This window comes from Aedes aegypti, chromosome 3, assembly GCF_002204515.2.
Source record: "Aedes aegypti strain LVP_AGWG chromosome 3, AaegL5.0 Primary Assembly, whole genome shotgun sequence".
NCBI classification, from domain to species: Eukaryota; Metazoa; Arthropoda; class Insecta; order Diptera; family Culicidae; genus Aedes; species Aedes aegypti.
In genome coordinates, this window is record NC_035109.1 from 234,000,823 (window position 1) to 234,019,466 (window position 18,644).

At 37.3% G+C, this 18,644-nt stretch overlaps 1 protein-coding gene across 1 annotated transcript in view; it reads left to right on the forward strand.

Annotated features, from left to right (window-relative positions):
• The window catches only part of LOC5576238, a 59,908-nt gene that overhangs the window by 27,893 nt on the left and 13,371 nt on the right, over positions 1 to 18,644 (forward strand). Inside the window, exons 2-3 of the mRNA XM_001655966.2 lie at positions 15,564 to 15,604; positions 15,671 to 16,660. Coding sequence (XP_001656016.2) covers positions 15,575 to 15,604; positions 15,671 to 16,660 — 1,020 coding nt within the window. The 5' untranslated portion in view covers positions 15,564 to 15,574. The remainder of the gene's footprint in view (positions 1 to 15,563; positions 15,605 to 15,670; positions 16,661 to 18,644) is intronic.

An 18,644-nucleotide genomic window follows, 5' to 3' on the forward strand; every position in this document is an offset into this window, starting at 1 on the left:
CACCTCAGGGCTAAGCTCCAAAATAAGAAGCAACTCGCATGCACCTTGATCAATGTATTGTAATTGCCACTTATTAGCCACATGCAAAATTCCACCCAACATGCACCAAATACTTCCCAATTCCCAAGATGTCTGTCTTCTGCTGAACAGCTCCAATCTTCACGATGGCGCCTTGGATCCTTGTTGATTGTCGTCCAAAATGTCCTCTTCTCGATGGCGCCGCAACACAAAGCAGGAACGCTGAACGAAAGTGCGCCAATTGCTTGCAGTCGTACCGATGGCCTTCACTGACGCTCCGGAATCCAAACACCGAAGGGAAACTGCACTGAACGGCAATCTTCCGAGCCGTGCAAATTAATTGCCGACGGCTTTCGCGCACTTTAAGTTCCTTGCTATCTAAATTGCTGCACCACTCCAGCAGCTCGCACCACACAGGAAGGTTCTTAAGTGTCCGAGTTGCACAGAATCCGGTTCGAAGGACCAAATGTTCGCGCCCGCCGCGGGTTAGATTGTTCGGACACTTAGTAAGAAACTCGCGATTACAAACGAAAACAACTTTATTACGCGAACACTAAATTGAAAATTTTATTCCCGTTTAACAAAACGAAAGAGGAGATGTTTCCTCCGCGGCGGTTTATTACTATACTGATTAACACTAGCTTTCGTTTTTTGAACCTAGGTTGGAACTGGCGCAACCCGTTCTGAATCACAGTTTCAACCCCAACCCGATTCAGGTTCGACCGAACTACAATTTATTTGACATTGGTTTGTTTATGTGTTGATCACCGACCCAGTTCCTAAAAACGAAAACGACATAACATACCTATCTATGTACATAGCAGCTGCTCAGATTGGCACGATCATATCAGCTGCATGCAGTGTTGCCACATTTATATCTGTACCGAAGGCTCAAAAATCTTTTTTATCTGTACCAGAGATTCGGAAAATCTGTAACCAAAATCTGTACCACATCCAAAATAAATTGATGAAAAAACCCTTCAAATCCTAATTAATATGGATATTTACCATGGTTTTTATTGTAATAATTTCACTTATTACATAAAAAATATTGTCAAATTCTATGGAAACAGTATTTTTCAATAATAATTTTGTGGCAATTTTCCGCATCCTTTAGATTTTGTGTTACAAAAATCGCCATTTCCAAAAATCTGTACCAATCTGTACTTTTTCGTGAAAATCTGTAATCTGTACCGTACAGAATCTGTACTAAAATTTATCAGAAAATCTGTACCTTTCGAGATAAATCTGTACTTGTGGCAACACTGGCTGCATGTATCCAAAAAGAGCAGACGGGCCAGCGAGAGAAACCTTCGCACTTTCTACCTGACTAGGGGTGATCATTTAAATATTGCTGTCGAACTAAACTATCTTTCTTGCTCTAACACACTTAAACAAAAAAGATCTAAATAATATTAAAACTTTAGAAAAAGCAAGACATATGTTCGATGTCCGTGTGATATGGGAACATTTCCAGAATCCTGGATGAAATTTCTAGAATCCCACTCAGTGTAGTCCGTGCCAAAAGTGAGGTCATGGAACAAAAAATTATTGCATGGATGCTAACTGCATGAATTGCGGGGGCCATCATAAGTCAAACTTTTGGGATTGCCCTGCGCGTAGGCGAGTCGTCGAAGCTCCATCGAACAATGCTCATTTTCCAGTTAACGATCGCTTGATTAAGAATCATACCCATCAGGAAGATTATAATCATGCTCGTTTACAAATTATTTTTATTCCGTCGGGTAGCCGTTCGAATCTTTTAATTTCGAATAGGTCTACCCAAGGAAAATCCCATGCCGATATCGTAGCAGGTAATTTACTCCCCTTTTTTAAACTACGAGTAACCGTTCTAACCGTTTCAAATCAAATGAAAAAAAAACCCTGCCGCCATAGAAAACTTCTATTCCGCCTCTTCGTCTACCGAAAATCCTAATGGGAAATCATCAGATAATGTAACTACTTCAAGTACAATGTCTCCATCTGATTTCATTTTTCTAACTGAACAATTGAATCAAATGATTGATGTAATGTTCAAAATCACCACTATGACTAAAGCAGTCCAAGTTGGTGTAAAATTTACAAATCAAATTGTTATTGGATTACATTTTTATATTGGATCCAAATAATAATTTAAATATTTTAAATTGTAATGCTCGTTCTTTGAATGGTAAAGAGGGCGAGCTGTTTAATTTTATAACAGCTAATAACATACATACAACAGTTATTACTGAAACTTATTTGAAACCTGGATCCAAACTTTTTTTATCGTAATGATCGACTTGATGGGGCTGAACTTTGTCGCCATTTGAAACTAAAGTTTTTGAAACTTTAGGTGTTTCTGTTGAAATACAGCTTGGTAAATATACTTTCATAGCTGCATATTAGCCTTTTCAATGCTCTGGACAGCAAGTTAGTTTGCTCTAAACTGACTTGCGAAAATTGACTTGCAATAAGTCATTTTTTTTGTCATTGGTGAATTTAATGAAAACATCGCCCATGGAATAATTCGCAATGTAATTGGGTCCTAAAATGTTTAATTAAATCTTGTTTTTATTTAATGACACGAAAGAGCATGTTAATGCAACTATTTTAGCAATTTTTCCCGCTCAAATAACGGCTACATCATATTTGAACTTTAATTTAAAAATTAGGTCAATAAATGAACCTTGACATTTTTGATCATGTTTGACGTTCGCTTAATCGACAAAAACACCACAGGGCATTTAGTTTTAACACTGGGGTTGTTCCTATCTGACATTTCGGAAGGGACACGGAAAGCAAAATACACCCAAAATTTGAGTTTAAGCTAAGGAGTGTGACAAAATCTAAAAAAATGTTTTTTGAACTTAAACAAAAGAAAAACATTAAAAAATTGAGTAAACATGTGTTTTTAGCCTAAACTTAAGCGTTTGGCATTAAAATTGGGACAGGCCTTTAGGACCCTATTCCAACGGCAGAATTTTATTTGATGAATTACATGATTTTCCTCTTCTAAAAATCCATCTACGATTGATTTGGTCTTATCAGACACTAGTCATCTTTGTAGCCAACTCATGCTGATTTTTATTCTGATCATGTCCCTGTTTCATTTCAAATATCCCATGAAGCAATTCTCAATCCTATCAGCTCCACATGCAATTATTTTCGAGCCGATTGGAATACATATGAAACATAGATTTATAAGTAATCTCGATGTTAGCATTTCTTTCCAAACAAAACCTGATATTGGCAATGCTCTCGAAACTTTAATCAATTTCTTTGTTTAAACAAGGGTCATTGCAATACCAAATTGTGAAGTTAAATTTGGTTAAGGTACCGTGGGGCAAGTGGGTAATGGATTTTGCATAGTTGGGATTCTTCAAATCCTAAAGACTTTAAATTAAAACAAATGAGGTCGTGTATATTTTTTGGCTTGACTCTCGCCAAATATAAGTAGTATGCTGAAATTTATTTTTATGTAAAATTGAAGAAAAAAGTACAGGAAAAGTTTTTGAAAAACGTCTCCTTACTTTTCACTTGCCCCACTTGAAAAGTTCATCGTTTTGAACAATAAATTGAAAAACTGACAGTTATATTCACGATTTCTATTACCTTTAACATATGTTAAGGCGCCCAACATAAGTAACATGTAAACAAAGAAAATTCTATTCTTGTTTTTTGAATTTTCTTCTGTTCAGTTATGTTTGTTGAAATTATTCGACAACATTATAACTGCAACATTTCCAATGTTAGTTCTGACATCATGGGACAGCAATTGCATTTTTGCTCTGTGGAATTTACACCGCTCGTTATTTGCTAAGAAAATCAGATATGACATCGGATAACTCTTCGGGAGAAATCAAACGGAATGCTTCAATATAGTATTTAGAAACTTTTTATGTGGATAGACCTATACCCCATTTTTTATCGTAAGATTGGCCATGGTAATAGCTTTTAATGCTTTGAGTATAGTGTTTCTTGAATTATCAGCACGTTCTGCTGTTCTATGATAATTGCGAACTTCGTCGGAATTTAACGGATTCCGGTGATTTTTCACCGAATTCTGTAAAAATTTATCGTATTCCGTTAATTAATTTACCGAACTGTTCATCTGTTGAAATTTCATAGGAATCCGTAAAATAATTTAAGTGTGAACCATGTATACTTATAGCTACCTAAAGAAAAAACACAAATTCAATTTCTAATGAGAAACTTTTCACTTGCCCCACGTGATTAGAAAATTGACGGTGTTTCAATTTAGTTATTTTAAGGTCTATGTCGAATTAATTATAAAACTTTTTTTTATTGCAGTTTAAAACTGTCAGAGGGGACAACTTAAAAGTGGTACAGGAAATTATTTTCCGCAACTTTTCTCCGCTGAAAATATTAAAATAAGATTGAGCGCCGCCATCTTGTTACGGAGTGATAATTGACAGGTTAACAATCTTTCGCTCTATTATGCAATAATGGCTGAAAATTCTCCGAAATCTTTTGCCTAACGTTATGTTCTCAATTGCCTCAAAGGTTTACGCATGAATTTAAAACGGTAATTCACATATTCAGGTAAATATACCAATTATTTTCACTTACCCCATTTACCCACTTGCCCCGCGGCACCTTATGTGTTGATCTCCGCGATCGAAAACTGTTTCTATGCGCGCTTTATGTTGCACCCGATCTGACCATTGCTGTCTTCGAAACTCACTCTCAATCAGTTTTGGCTGTTATCGATATGTACTGCTTCTCCTGTCGATGAGGTGCTCGTTTTAGGCGACTTCAACCTACCAACCAGGGTTGTTAACGTTGATCAACGATTAACGCCGTTTCGTTGATTCGTTGACGTTAATTGTAACGATCAACGAATTTTGCGTTGATTTTTCGGAGCCGTTGATCAACGTTAACGCTTGGCGATGATTTAACGTCAACGGTCAACGTTAATTTTTTACGTTAATTATGGCCTTTGCCAAATTTTCAACAAATCCCAGAGTTTGTTTCAAGTAGAATATGTAATGAAGCGAGAGGCAAGAAATAAAACAGCAAATAAGTTGAAAATACATTTTCAATTTATTTATCTGTTGTGTTCAGACTTTAATAAAAAAAACATGTAGTTTATTGCAGAGGCGTCGCGTGGTCTAATTATCAACCTGTGCACTACTAATTTAGTTTCTTTTTATTTTTGTCATTATTAGGTACCATGAGTTCAAACCATTTAAGTTAATAAACCAATGATTACTACCGTCGTTTTCAAACATAATTTTCTTCTGATCTTTCAAATGATTCGAAATATTTAAGATTTCATATGCTAATCGAGTTGTTAAGTTTGACTTATCAATTCAACCAACATTTTTTCAATTTTAACAATTAGTGATCATTATGGGAAAATTGTAAAATTGAATATGAAAATATTTCTAATATTGCGGGTCATCAGTGACGATTTATAATGAACTGGATTCTAGCAAATATTGCTGTAATCATAGTTTACATATCTTTACATAGAATTAAAAAATCGGTAGCATCGTGTACTGAATGCACGCATCATGAAACATGCTCGCTTTTAAAACACACCACAAGCGTCAAGATGCTGGCTACGACGGAGGGTACGACCGCTCTTGAGTTAATTTTCAGGTTGTCATCTGATTGACCATCGCAAGCACCACCGCGCTAATACTGTATGTTAAAAGCGAGGTTTTTAACCAGTAGTGTGTGTGTGTGTGTGTGTGTGATACAATCCACCTCCCACTGACCGGCAGTGCTTTTATGGAAGAAAATTGTATGCATGTATTTATTGATACCCTACGATATCTTTATATCTGCAGACAATTTTAGCCCAGGAGATGAAAGGTGATAGCTCTACTGAAATTCCAACGACCCATTTCAAGAATGGCAGTAAATACACACACATTCTGAGGTCATTTTCATTTACAGTAAGCCCCGCATAAAAACACTCAGATATCAAATGGATATATGAAATGCTTTTACACTTCCCGAATCGAAAATTAAATTTTCGACCCTGGCACGTATTTAGTTTCAATTTGTAATAGGTGAGCATGTAATAATAGAGTACGATTTTACCAGGATGTAAAGCTGTTTTTTTCCGTCGCCGCGCTGGGGTTACCACGAAACACTATACACTTTTTCACTGCACTCGCAGTCAAAGGATCACACACTACTGAAACAATACGTGGGTCACGCCACTTTTCTTCTTTTGTTTCCCCCCCCCCCCCCTGCATTCCGCGCGTAACACGATTGATCCTGACTGCATCACCCGCCCCCGCAGGAGCAAGCGTCGCAGTCAAAGGATCACACACTACTCAGCGAGGTTTTTAACCAGTAGTGTACAGAAAACAGCAGCGCGAGTACTGAGTACCAAACAAAAATTCCCTACCATAAGCCGCCTGAAAAATCGGAAAAATCGCACCTGACTGACCTTCATACTCCAAGGGTAAAAAAATTGTTGTTGTTGTTGTTTGAGAGGGACTTTAACCCGAAGGTCATTCGTCCCTAAGGGTAAAAAAAGAGCAAGCGAAATCTCTCCCGTAGGTTGATTTCTCTCTTATCTCTCTCATCCGCACGCTCCCACTGATCGAATCGCTTGATGTAGCAAGACTGTGCACCGGCCAGAGTTGACGCTTTGGCTACTTACACACTCGCATTTGTAGTTCAAAATACTTTCTACCACATAGACAGAACTGCGTGTACGATACGAGTGTTTCGGAGAGCCCAAGCAAGACGGTTTATTTTCGGGACGCCAGGAGAATGTTTTTCGTTCCGCGAGTTTTGCTGGGCAGTGTTTCGTACACTGAGCTGAATCTCCTACTAGATTATATATGCAGCGCACATATATTTTTGCAATCAAGCTTCGCATTTGGACTGTATTGATTCTGCACATAGAATTAAATGCTCTGTAACCATTAGATTTCAAATGGAGCGCCTTTATAAATTATATGCGATTGCATGTAATTTTTATAAGTCTCGCCAATATATTTAATTTGCGATCAAATGTTTATTTCCCTCTATTATTTTTTTTTTTTTAATAAAACAATAATCTAAAAGCTAATTAACCACTTTATACCGTTAATTGAACTCAATATCATATTTATTTGCACTTCAATGAAATTCATTTTGGTGGACTTAGTGGATTTTCGGCAGCAAGTTCGTAGCATTGGTTATGGTAAAGTGAGCAGCGGTAGGGTTGATGAGAAAGTCTTCATTTATGCCGGAGTACGGGTAGAGCTAGAGCATGTGGGAGTTTGCGCTGTTATCTATTCGGAATATGTGAATCCTTAAACGTCCTAGGAGCGTGGAACTGTTTTTACTGCAGTCCATGTCGTCCACCGTCACAAAATTTGAATCCGGTACAGTCAGATTCAGAATCTCTGGAAATAAATAAATAGCTCATTCGTCAATATATTGTTTTCAAACATTTTCACTTAAAGAAACCTACCTTCTAGTCAAGAAAAACTCCATAATCCGTCGAGTCAGTCGATACAGTAGAACTTTTGAGAATAAAATCATGTTTTTAAACAAAAGAGCGATTAACTTAAAAACAACTAATCGTGCAAGCAGGATGATGCATAAGGTGACATGTTTACTTCCCGTTGCTCTGCAAGTGTTCTAGAATTCAATTTGAAACATAAACTAGTTGTAACAATGTGGCCTTCATAATGCATTAGAACGCAAGTAAATATTAAGTGCTTTGACATTGTATTTTATTGTTATCAACTAAAATTTATATGCTGGCACATAAAATCAGATATGAGGCAAAAATTCAACATCTATCTGGTTTCTGCACATAAAACATAATGGAGATTTGATTTCAGTGTAGGGCCCAAGCAAGACGCCTTGTTTTCGGGACGCCGGGAGTTGTTTTTCGTTTCGCGAGTTTGGCTGAGCAGTGTTTCGGATAGCCCAAGCAACCCGACTAAGGGTACATAACAAAATTATATCAGCATATGTTATTATGTTATAAATTTTTTTCGAACATAGGTTGTTACAAACTTGATGCAGGATGTTGTTAAAATAACTAAAATTATAACAAAAAGTGTATGAATAGTAACATAAACATAACAAAATGTGTTTTAATCCTATCAAAAACATATCAAACCAAGTTATAATGTTTGATACAAAGTATCAAAATTATAATACTGTTCGATATACGATAATATTGTATATTATTGAAATGCATAACTATCTATTTATGATGTTATAAAGTTGTTAAAAATGAACAAAAAAATATCTTAAAGAGAAATAAAACACATTATGTTATATTTCTGTTTTATTATGTTCTATGGATAACGGAGCCTAACAAATTATATCATAATATGATATGCATATCATATTCTGATAAAATTTTAATATATTTTTGTTACAAGCCTCTAGTCGGGAAGACGCTTTGTTTTCGAGACGCCGGGAGTTGTTTTTCGTTCCGCGAGTTTTGCTGGGCAGTGGTTTGGAGAGCCCAAACAAGACGGTTCGTTTTCGGGACGCCGAGAAGTTTTACGGTTCGCGTTGTGTGAGTGCAAAAAGATATCCGTGTTAAGTCGAGGATAGATTACCAACTGGTGAGCTCGTTTCAGTTTTCCCAGTGGGGACGTAACGCCAGAAAAGAAGAAGAAGCTTTGTGACCACCAGATGTTTTTCCAGATGTGTACACACTCAATCTGTTCGGTAAAAATAACTGGGTTTTTGAACTACCGAAAAAGTCAGTAAACTAAAAAAAATGTCAAAAAATCGAAAAACAGAGATTTTTACTGAAATTTTGCAGAGAGCTTTCTTTTTATATCATATATCGATAAAAAAATAAAACATGGTTAAATTAGCTTTTCAATTACACGTGGCGACAGTTCATTTTACACCCGATTCTGTTTTTGCACGGGGATGCGTACCGTGCAAAAATAGTTTTCAGTTCAAAATTTCAAAACCCGTGCAAAACAGTAAGACCTTTTCTCGACGTTTCATGCAAACAAAAGGTTTTGGCGAAAAAAAATGTATGGAAACTTTTTTTTGCACGGCCGTGTAAAAAAATCCGTGCAAAAACAGAATCGAGTGTACTGACTTTTTCAGATGTTCCAAAACCCAATAAAATTTTACCGACCCCAGTAATTTAATCTGAGTGTGTATGTTCAGGAGATCAAGCATATGCAACATAATTGCGGCAAGAATTTTCATTTGTCCTTATCCATGCAGTCATTCAGCCCTGGAATTTGTGATTTCGAAACGCCTTTACTTCCCGGAAACCAGTGTACAGTTTTTGAAAATTTCCACGGCGAAAGGGCCACTTGGCGACATGGATCGGTAGATCTTCATTTTTTCCCCTTTCATCGTTATTGACAGATCTTGCAATGCGTCCGGATCTCTCTTTCACTCGTACAAAATTGTTCTTGGCCCTTGCCCGTAAACAAGATTTTTTTTTCAATTTCCTTGGTTACGGTATTTACATGGAGACAACTTGTTTATCAACGTAGCAAAAATTTTCATTGCATCTACACAGGTCACCCAGTAATCAACGATAAGATTAAGGTGAAGTAGGCCGTCATTGAAATTTGTACGCGTCGTTGATGATTGTTGCTAATTCATCTCACAATTTCGAATTAAAGAAAATTGGTTTTGCACTGACACAGCTGAAAAAGTATCAGCATACTTTATGTATGTTAGCGCGTACAGTGATACTTTTTCAAGTCAATATTAACTATCAAGACTGAGTTTTATCACTTTTAAATGCAAGCTGAAAAGTAATCATCGTTGCCAAAACGAATGACGGGCTACACTGAGAATAATCCCACTCTAGTTTTTATGTGCTGCACACATATTTTTTTGCAATCAAGCTTTGCACATAAATTATATTGGTATTGCAGATAGAACCAGGAAATCTGTTACCCTTAATTTTGATATGCAATGCAACTACAAGATAAGGGTAGATGCAGTTTAATTCATATGATCTTGCATTTATATTTTATGTGCGTCCACAAATGGTAAACAAATGACGCGCTTTTAAACTGTTTTGTTTTGTTTAGCCTTCTCTAATGATCAAAAAAGAAAAAGAAACAAAAATATTAAGTTTTCTTTGAAACGTTTTATATATTGTTGACTAAAGTATATTTGAATATTAGTTTGACTTCAAATCTGAACAAGATTTCTACTGTAAACCAACGATAACGGAATCCGTTTTTGTGGCGTCATTTTCAGCAATCAGGTTTGTAGTTTTCGTTGTCGACCTGCTGTCTGGCCGAAAATATCGCTTGCCTCCGGGTGTGGGCCAATTGTGGTTGTGGTTGTAGCGTTCGTTTCGAAACCTCCCGCTGGCCGCAAACCAGAAGAAAGATGTTTTTAGAGTTTTGTTTTCAAGGGTAAATGTGAACTTACAGCTTTATGAATAGCGTTTATAATCGTTCCCAAATTAGACAATGTACTGCATCCACTTCCTGTTTATATGATCAAAGTTCATAAAATAACATATAAAGTACAAGATTTTTGGAAACTGAAAACCGATCAGTGGATTTTCAAACAGTTTTTTTCTGTTGGTTGCAATGCGTTGATCCACGTTCGTCCCACGTGTTGATATATAATTCTACGCATTCAAATCTTAAATGTGAGACATTTCCATTACACTGCAGAGCATGTGGATAATATATGAAGAGACAGTAAATTTTATTGGAAGCTAATAGTATTTAAATGTTGCACATAGATCAAAGTTAGGGACACTAGAAGTCGTTCTATCTGATCTTCGCACATAAAATATAATGGAGATTTAATCTCAGTGTACTTAGCCTTAACGATGTTCGTTGACGTTAATTTAACGCAACCCGTTCACGCTAACGTTAATGGCCGGTACGCTGATCATAAGTACTGTGCAAAAGGATAGGACAAGAAACGGTCAAGGAATGATTCCGCTACCGAAATTACTTGAGCTGTACGCTGCTGCGAAGTAGAGCTGATTTCGTAACGTCGGTAACGCCTGCCGTACAAATCAAAGGGAGCTGTCACTTTTCCGAACGGAAAAATGTGCCGCTCAATTATTCCGCAAGTAAAAGTGACATTACGCTCATACTGAATCAGCTGTCAAAATTACTTCGGTAAAAAGGAGAAATTTTACTTGAGTGATTTACGTTTCAGGTCCGTACTTGGCTTAACAAACATGAAAATCAACGAAACGCCGTTAACGTTGATCTCGAGAAAAATTAACGTTAACGGCGTTAATCGTTGATTAACGTTAACAACCCTGCTACCAACCGACTCGTGGAAACTATCACACAATGGTTGTTTCTATCCGGACCCCGAACGCTCCGTAATCCATGGCTGTGTAGCCGGTCTCTTGGACAGCTAAAGTGCCACTATGATCTCCCAGATAAATCACGTAGTCAATGAGAACGGACGCAGCAGCTTGGATCTTTGCTTCGTCAGTACCCAGAATGAAGCACCCTTTATTTCGGTGGCCCCATGTGCACTAGTTAAGGATGTCCCTCATCACCCTCCATTAATTATTTCCGTCGAAAGAACCCTCCTCGTCAATTGCGTCGATCGTCCAGCAACTGTATCTTATGATTGCCAGAAGGTCGTCTATCATAGTATTTGCAGAAGTGTTGAGCAGCATTGACTGGGGCAATGTTTTGGATCGTAGTTGATACTGCTGCTTTAACCTTTTCACATGTCTTGGCATACGTCATTGACGGGCACGTCCCAAAAAGAGTGCATCAAGTTTCGCGACTTCCTTGGCAAACTACAGAACTGCGAAAAATGAAGTCAATTAAAAGAGCAGCTCTCCGCAAGTATACTAAATTTTGAACACCCTCTCATAGATGCCATTACGTTAGGCTTAACCACGAATTATATCAACGCTTAAGTCGTTAATGTTTTTTGCGATACCAACGTGAAATTCAAATTGAAGCCAAAATCTTTCTGGAAATACGTTACCGAGCAGCGAAAGACGTATGGGCTGTCATCTTCAATAGAATTGAATGGGAGAACGGGTATATCTACTCAGGAAATTTGCCAGCTATTCGCAGAGAAGTTCTCTATGGTTTTCAGCCGCGAGACTTAAAGCAGCCATGAAGTTTCACTTGCAGCCAGAAATGTTCCTTTGAACGACCAAGCATTAGGTACAACCGAAATAAACGATGGAATGATCTCAGAAGCAGCTAAGCAACTGAAAGCGTCCAACAATCCTGGACCTGATGGAGTACCGTCCGTACTCCTGAAGAAACACATCGCCGGCTTGCTGACCCCCCTTATTTTTTTATTTCGTTCGTCACTCTCAAGCGGCATATTTCCTTCTAACTGGAAAATTGTAACATGTTTACGATGCACAAAAAAAGAAGCAAACGCAACGTTGACAATTACAGAGGAATAGCGACGTCGCTATGTGCCGTGCCGAAGACTTTCGAACTCGTTATCATGGAAGCACTTCTCTCGCACTGCAAGCAGCATCTTTGTCCTGATCAACACGGGTTCACTGCCGGTCGTTCCACCGCCACCAATTTGTTCTGTTTGACATCGTTTATAACCGACAGCATGGTAGAACGATCACAAACGGATGTTATTTATACCTATCTGTCCGCCGCATGTGACAAGCTGAACCATACTATTGCGATCGCTAATCTTGAAAGGCTCAGCGTCTGTGGCAGTCTCTCTAGTTGGTTCAAAACTTATTTAACCTTTCGCCTGTTGAAGGTGGTGATAGGAGATTGCAGATCTCGCAGCTTTTATGCTACGTCTGGCATACCCCAAGGTATTCAACTGGGGCCATTGATCTTCTTAATCTATTTTAATGACGTTCATTCGGCCATCAGAAGTCCTCGGCTATCATATGCTGATGATCTCAAAATGTTTCTTAATATCCACTCCATGCCGACTGTGGGTTTTTGCAACAACAGCTTGATCACTGAAGAAGTGTTACATTATAACGTTTACAAGGAAAAGACAGCCGATAATATTTGACTATTGCCTGCTGGGAACTACCTACACTCGATCGTGTGAACCAAGTGAAGGATCTCGGGGTGATTCTGGATTCAAAGCTGACATTCAAGCCGCATGTTTCGTACATTGTCGAAAAGGCATCCAGAACATTGGGATTCATCTTCAGGATTGCAAAGAACTTCACAGACGTCTACTGCTCAAAGTCCCTAAATTGCTCGCTCGTGCACTCCACTCTGGAATACTGCTCCATGGTCTGGAGCCCCGCCTACGACAACAGCTTCGAAAGGATTGAGTCCGTACAGCACCGCTTTCTTCGGTTTGCACTTCGGAAACTGCCATGGAGAAACCCGTTCCAACTGCCAAGCTACGAGAGTCGATGCCAGCTGATTGATATAGAGCTACTTCGCACCAGAAAGGACGTCTGCAGAGCTCTTACGATTGCAGACACACTACAAGGACGGATAGATTGTGCCACTCCGAAAAAATGTTATGCCACGCTTGCCACTACGAATAACTAATTACGGAACGCATGGGGCGATCATCGGTATCCAGCGCGTCTTCAACAGGATTGCCCTACTGTTTGACTTCCACCTCACTCGTGAATCGCTTCGTCGAAAATTTTCGAAGTTTTTTGCTGGTAGAAGCGGATAACGACAACGATTATATGTTATTTTTTTTTAATTGCCTGACAATCATAAACTATGTTTGAGACTGTTCTTGATCACATGTTTGTGATTTAGTTTTTTTCAAATTTGTATTGCTGTCCTTAGTTTAAACAATATCTTTGGGGCTACAAAGCCTGTTGATGAATTTAATAAATAAATAAATAAATTGAATGATCTCAAACTTTTAATTTGCCTTAAAACGTGAGGAGAAGGCAATTTCAACACACTCGCGATCCTGCTATGAAAATTATATGGCAGGATCAGCAAAAAATAAAAATTAAAGACGGTTTTCTTAATTAAGAAGAAAAAAAATTAAAATAGAATTTCTCAATTGGACTCGGGCTCTAAGCCCTTTTGGAAATCATCTAGAATTCCGTAATTGAGAGAGGAAAACAAACTATTACTAACTAATTGCGAAAAAGCTCAAAAACTTGCACTCAATAGTCCAATTGAAAATCTAGTTACTCAGAACTTTGAAAGCATACTCATTTAAGAGAACGTTTTTGACAATTCCTGGGGGACTGATTTGGAAAAAGTGAGAACTGTTGGAACCCCGGGTGATGATGGAATTTTTACATCCTCATCAAGAAACTTCCAGAGAGTAGCTTATCATTCTTGGTTGATATATTCAACGAATATTTTCAGTTGGCATATTTTCCTGACAAATGGAAAAATGGAGATTCTGGCTATTGTCCAATCAGCTTGCTTTCCTACATCAGTCAATTTTGTGGAAAGATCATTTTGAACAGAATAATAGTCCACGACTGGGAGGGAGGCACCGACATTACACACAAAATATGACACAAAGTTATTTCGAATTGCAAGAAAACTCCAGCTTGCCAACGACAATCAAGGCAGACTTTTCAATCGATTTTTTGTCACATTTAATAAAATGCTAAAATACGTTTTAATCAATTACGCGCTTTTATCATGTTTGTCCATTGTTTAAGATCTGGGCTCACAGTGACAGTTCGTGACAGCAGAATCTCGGCTCACCTTGACGTACATAAATTTCGTATTGGTTTCTCCCTCGCAGGTTCCAATAAATTGGTCAGATGAAGTTAACCCTTTTATCCCATGGTAGCTCAAATCAGATAAATACTATGCAATAGTTAATAGAAAATGATTATGTACTCATCAGATCAATCCAAAATTCACTATTGAGAAACTATCAAAACATTTTAAACTGATTGCGAAAAAAATAAGTTTATTCGCAACATTGTTTGTTTAAGCACTTTTTATAAAATTTTCGTAAAGAAATAGTCGAGGGTTAAGTATCTAGGGCCATGCTAGACACAAATTAAACTTTCAAAAAATCACATTGAGGTTGAATGTCAAATGTAACTAATAAATAACAGAAAAAAAAACTTTGTCTCAAGAACAAACTTTTGATATTCAAAAAAAAAATCAGGCCAGTCATTTTGTATGCTGTACCAATATGAACTAGCTGTTACCAGGAAGCAAGCTCTGCAGAAAATTCATAATAGAAATTTGAAATTGAGTCTGAAGCTCTCTCCTGTTACATAGAATATTCGATGTTGGAACAAATGTCGAATAAAATTATTAATAATTTTGGACAAAAATCGTTGCAATCTTCTATTGCATGCATGCGATTAATGCGTTATATATTTAGGTTAAGTTAGTTGAAAGAGTTTTTTTAAGCATGTGAAACCAACTCACATGTAAAAGTTCTGAACTAAACTGCTAATGAAAAGTAATATATTGGTAACAAAATATAAATAAAAGCTTAATTTAGTTTTACCAAATTAGGATGATAGCGTTGCTCAATACAGAACATCTAGATATAAGAAATGAATGTAATGTTTGAAATGATATCAATAATGAAAAAGAGCGACAAACTATTGATTATCTTTGTTATACTGATTATTTTTTAGGTTTCAGAAAAATGTACCAATGATAATAAAACATAAATATTACAAACTCATGGCAATATCAAATACATATTTTCATTTTATTTTGTTTTAGGTTCAGGAAACATGGACAATATAAACGATCTTCCAGTCGAGGTTTGTTCCAATGATCTTAGCTCAAAAAAAAATATGTTTTAATATTTTTTTTTCTATTTGTTCTAGATTTTAACACGAATATTCGACTATTTGACTATATCAGACCGGAAATACGTTTCGTGTGTGTGTCGTCTATGGTACAACATCCTGCACTGTGTTCACTTCCAGCGGCAGTGTCGGTTAGTGTTCGACAGCACCTTTGAAGAGGAACTGTCTGATCTGGAGAAACGTATCCTGCGCAGTTGTAGAAACCTTTCTATAACACATTGGGACGATGCGGACGATAACGATTATGATGATGATGACGACGAGGCACAGACCGAAAAGGAAATCATTGTACAGTTTAAATATCTGTTCAAACCAAGTCCGGAGCGAAACGTGACAGATTTGCTGTTTGAAGAAAACTTACCGCTGGAAAGTCTAGAGATAAATACCACCTTCGATAGTTGTAGGGACATCATCGAAGACCGCTTGCCGCAACTGGATCAGCTTCGAGAGCTTACACTTTCGTTCGATCAGAATCCAAATCCAAATGGCCCAAGCTCCAATGCAGGCATATGGGTTGTGCAACACAAAAGCCTCGAGACACTTAGGATAGGGCTGTCTTATGAAATTGACGCATTTAGAATAGAAGCTCCAGCTTTAACGTATCTAGAAATTCAGCCAAAATGTCGCTGGAGTATGGAAATAGTTGAAACATATTGTCGACAACTGCAGACACTCAAATTACGATTTCAGCATGTGGAATATATGGAGTCGTTCCTTTCGTTGCCTTTTCCGAGCTTAAGGCATTTGCAGGTCCGCATGTACGACGACAAAGAAACGCAGATACGATATGCCCGAAGTCGTCATCGAATAAACGACGCCGTGCGTGACGAACAGTTCGTCAGAGATATGCCAAAGCTTAGAAAACTTCTACTAGAGAGCAATCTTATGTTCTTCCGAATCGGAGTTCTACTCGCCAAGTGCAATCATCAGCTAGAGGAATTAACACTAGAGGAACAGCAAATAGACTATGCACAACTGAAAGTTGTGGAATCTTTGCCAAAGTTAAAGGTAAAAACTCTTCTGTATTTCTATTTTGCATACTTAGTCAGTAAGGTGCGGCTTTTATTTGAAAAGTTCTCAAAACCAATGCTGTTAAATGTCAACGTGATTTTGGCAATTGAATATTGCGAATATCTTTCTTCCCCATAAACAATTTCTTTAAAAACATTTTTTTTTGTCACCATTTCTGAATTACTATCAGTTGGTTATACCTGAGACGTGACTCGCGGAGACGCTCTTCTTTTTCTGCGATTGCTGAGTTTTTTCTTATTCCACTCAGTGTGTACATTAATCTTGCGCAAGCCGTTCAAGCTTACACATGACCATCTCAGCAAAAAACTATTGCGTTTGCATCACACCGAAGCATAAACGGTATTTTGAGTGAAATTTCATGCCAGCAAATGTAGCAAACATTATAAATAACTAATCATGTGTTTAGATTTATCACCATCTTTGGAAAAACTGCTCCGCTAACCGATGTTTTTAATAATAGTTTATTTTGAATACAATACTTTTCACTTTTTCAGCCATAGAAACGGCGGGCTGCATTTGACGTTTCGTGACAGCGGAATCTGGGCTGCATATGACGTTGATATTTTTCCTCTCCGCGAGTCTCTCTCAGGGTTATACTAGCTAATGTCATATTGCAAAACCCATAATTCGTGTGCTCTTCCAAATTCAAATCACATAAGAAACCAGGGTGTCTACTACCTGGAAAAAATCTGAAATTATCAGGGAACTTCGGCCACAATCAGGGAAATTATTCAATCGAAAATATTTCCGACTGCGCCGCTATTACAGCGATGTTCTGTACTTTGAGTATTTAGTCATTTTTGATTATTATGTTTAGTGCAGTTCCCAGTTCCAGTTGTCTAGTTGTCGTTCATGAGCATATGAAACATGGTTAAAAACATTTAATTTTTTTACAAAAATATTTTTGCCTATTTTACAAAAATAAACTTTGTAGGAAAAGAGCAAAAATTACAACAGGTACGAAAAATAGTACATTTCTCAAAAAATCTCAGGTAAGCAGGTCTTTTTTTAGTGTTTTAGTCACCATTTTAATGCAAGTCTTTAAAAAAATTCTACTTTTGAGGTAAGCCCAACTAACATTCACTCATTTAACAAACACCATTAGGGCAGTTTTATCCAGCATCATGTGTTATAACATTTTAATAATTTCCATGGCCAACCTTTGTAAAAGCATCACACTAAGAATTTATTACCGAAGTCGGTAAAATTTTACTGGGTTTTTGAACAGCAGGGTTTTCTCGGTAATTTCCTGAAGAACTGAAAACTCCGTAAATTGACAAGATTCTCGAGCTGTCATAAAAAATGCTGGTTTAGTCAGTAAAAACTTTCTACAGCCATTTACTGAATTTTTCGGTAAACTAAACCTATTTGTTTACCATAATTTGCTGATTTTTTAAGCTTTGAATGAGAGCTCCCTTTCCAGTCCATATTTTTGTTTATCAAATCCCAATTCATCACCCTGAACATCCAAACCATTTACATTATGATTTTATATGAGGAATTCCTTAAGCTCGTTACTTCTGAAAGGAATTGAAAATCGGCAACAAATTGATTGTCTTAGGTTGTGCATAGTTCCGGCTTCTTACCTAACCTCAACAAATTGGTGCTGTGATTCGATTCCATAATTCACGACTTTTTGAATACATTCGATGTCTATTATCTTGATATAAAACAATATACTGCCGATAATCGATTCCTTACCTTGCACCGAGCCCACAGGAATCAGCATTCAGAAAGTAAAACGGTAAAACTGCGTTTCGTTTGAAAGCAGCTCATCAGCTTCGTACATACCAACTTCTGATGCAGAATCTATATCTGTAATTGTTTTTGTGTCAAATTCTCCCATGCGCTTTTTTGTTTTCTTCGCATTTTAACGAAAAATTCGGTAAAAAATAATTATCACTGAAAGTCGGTACTTCGATTTTACTGACTTTTTAAACTTACTGACTTCGTACGGCAT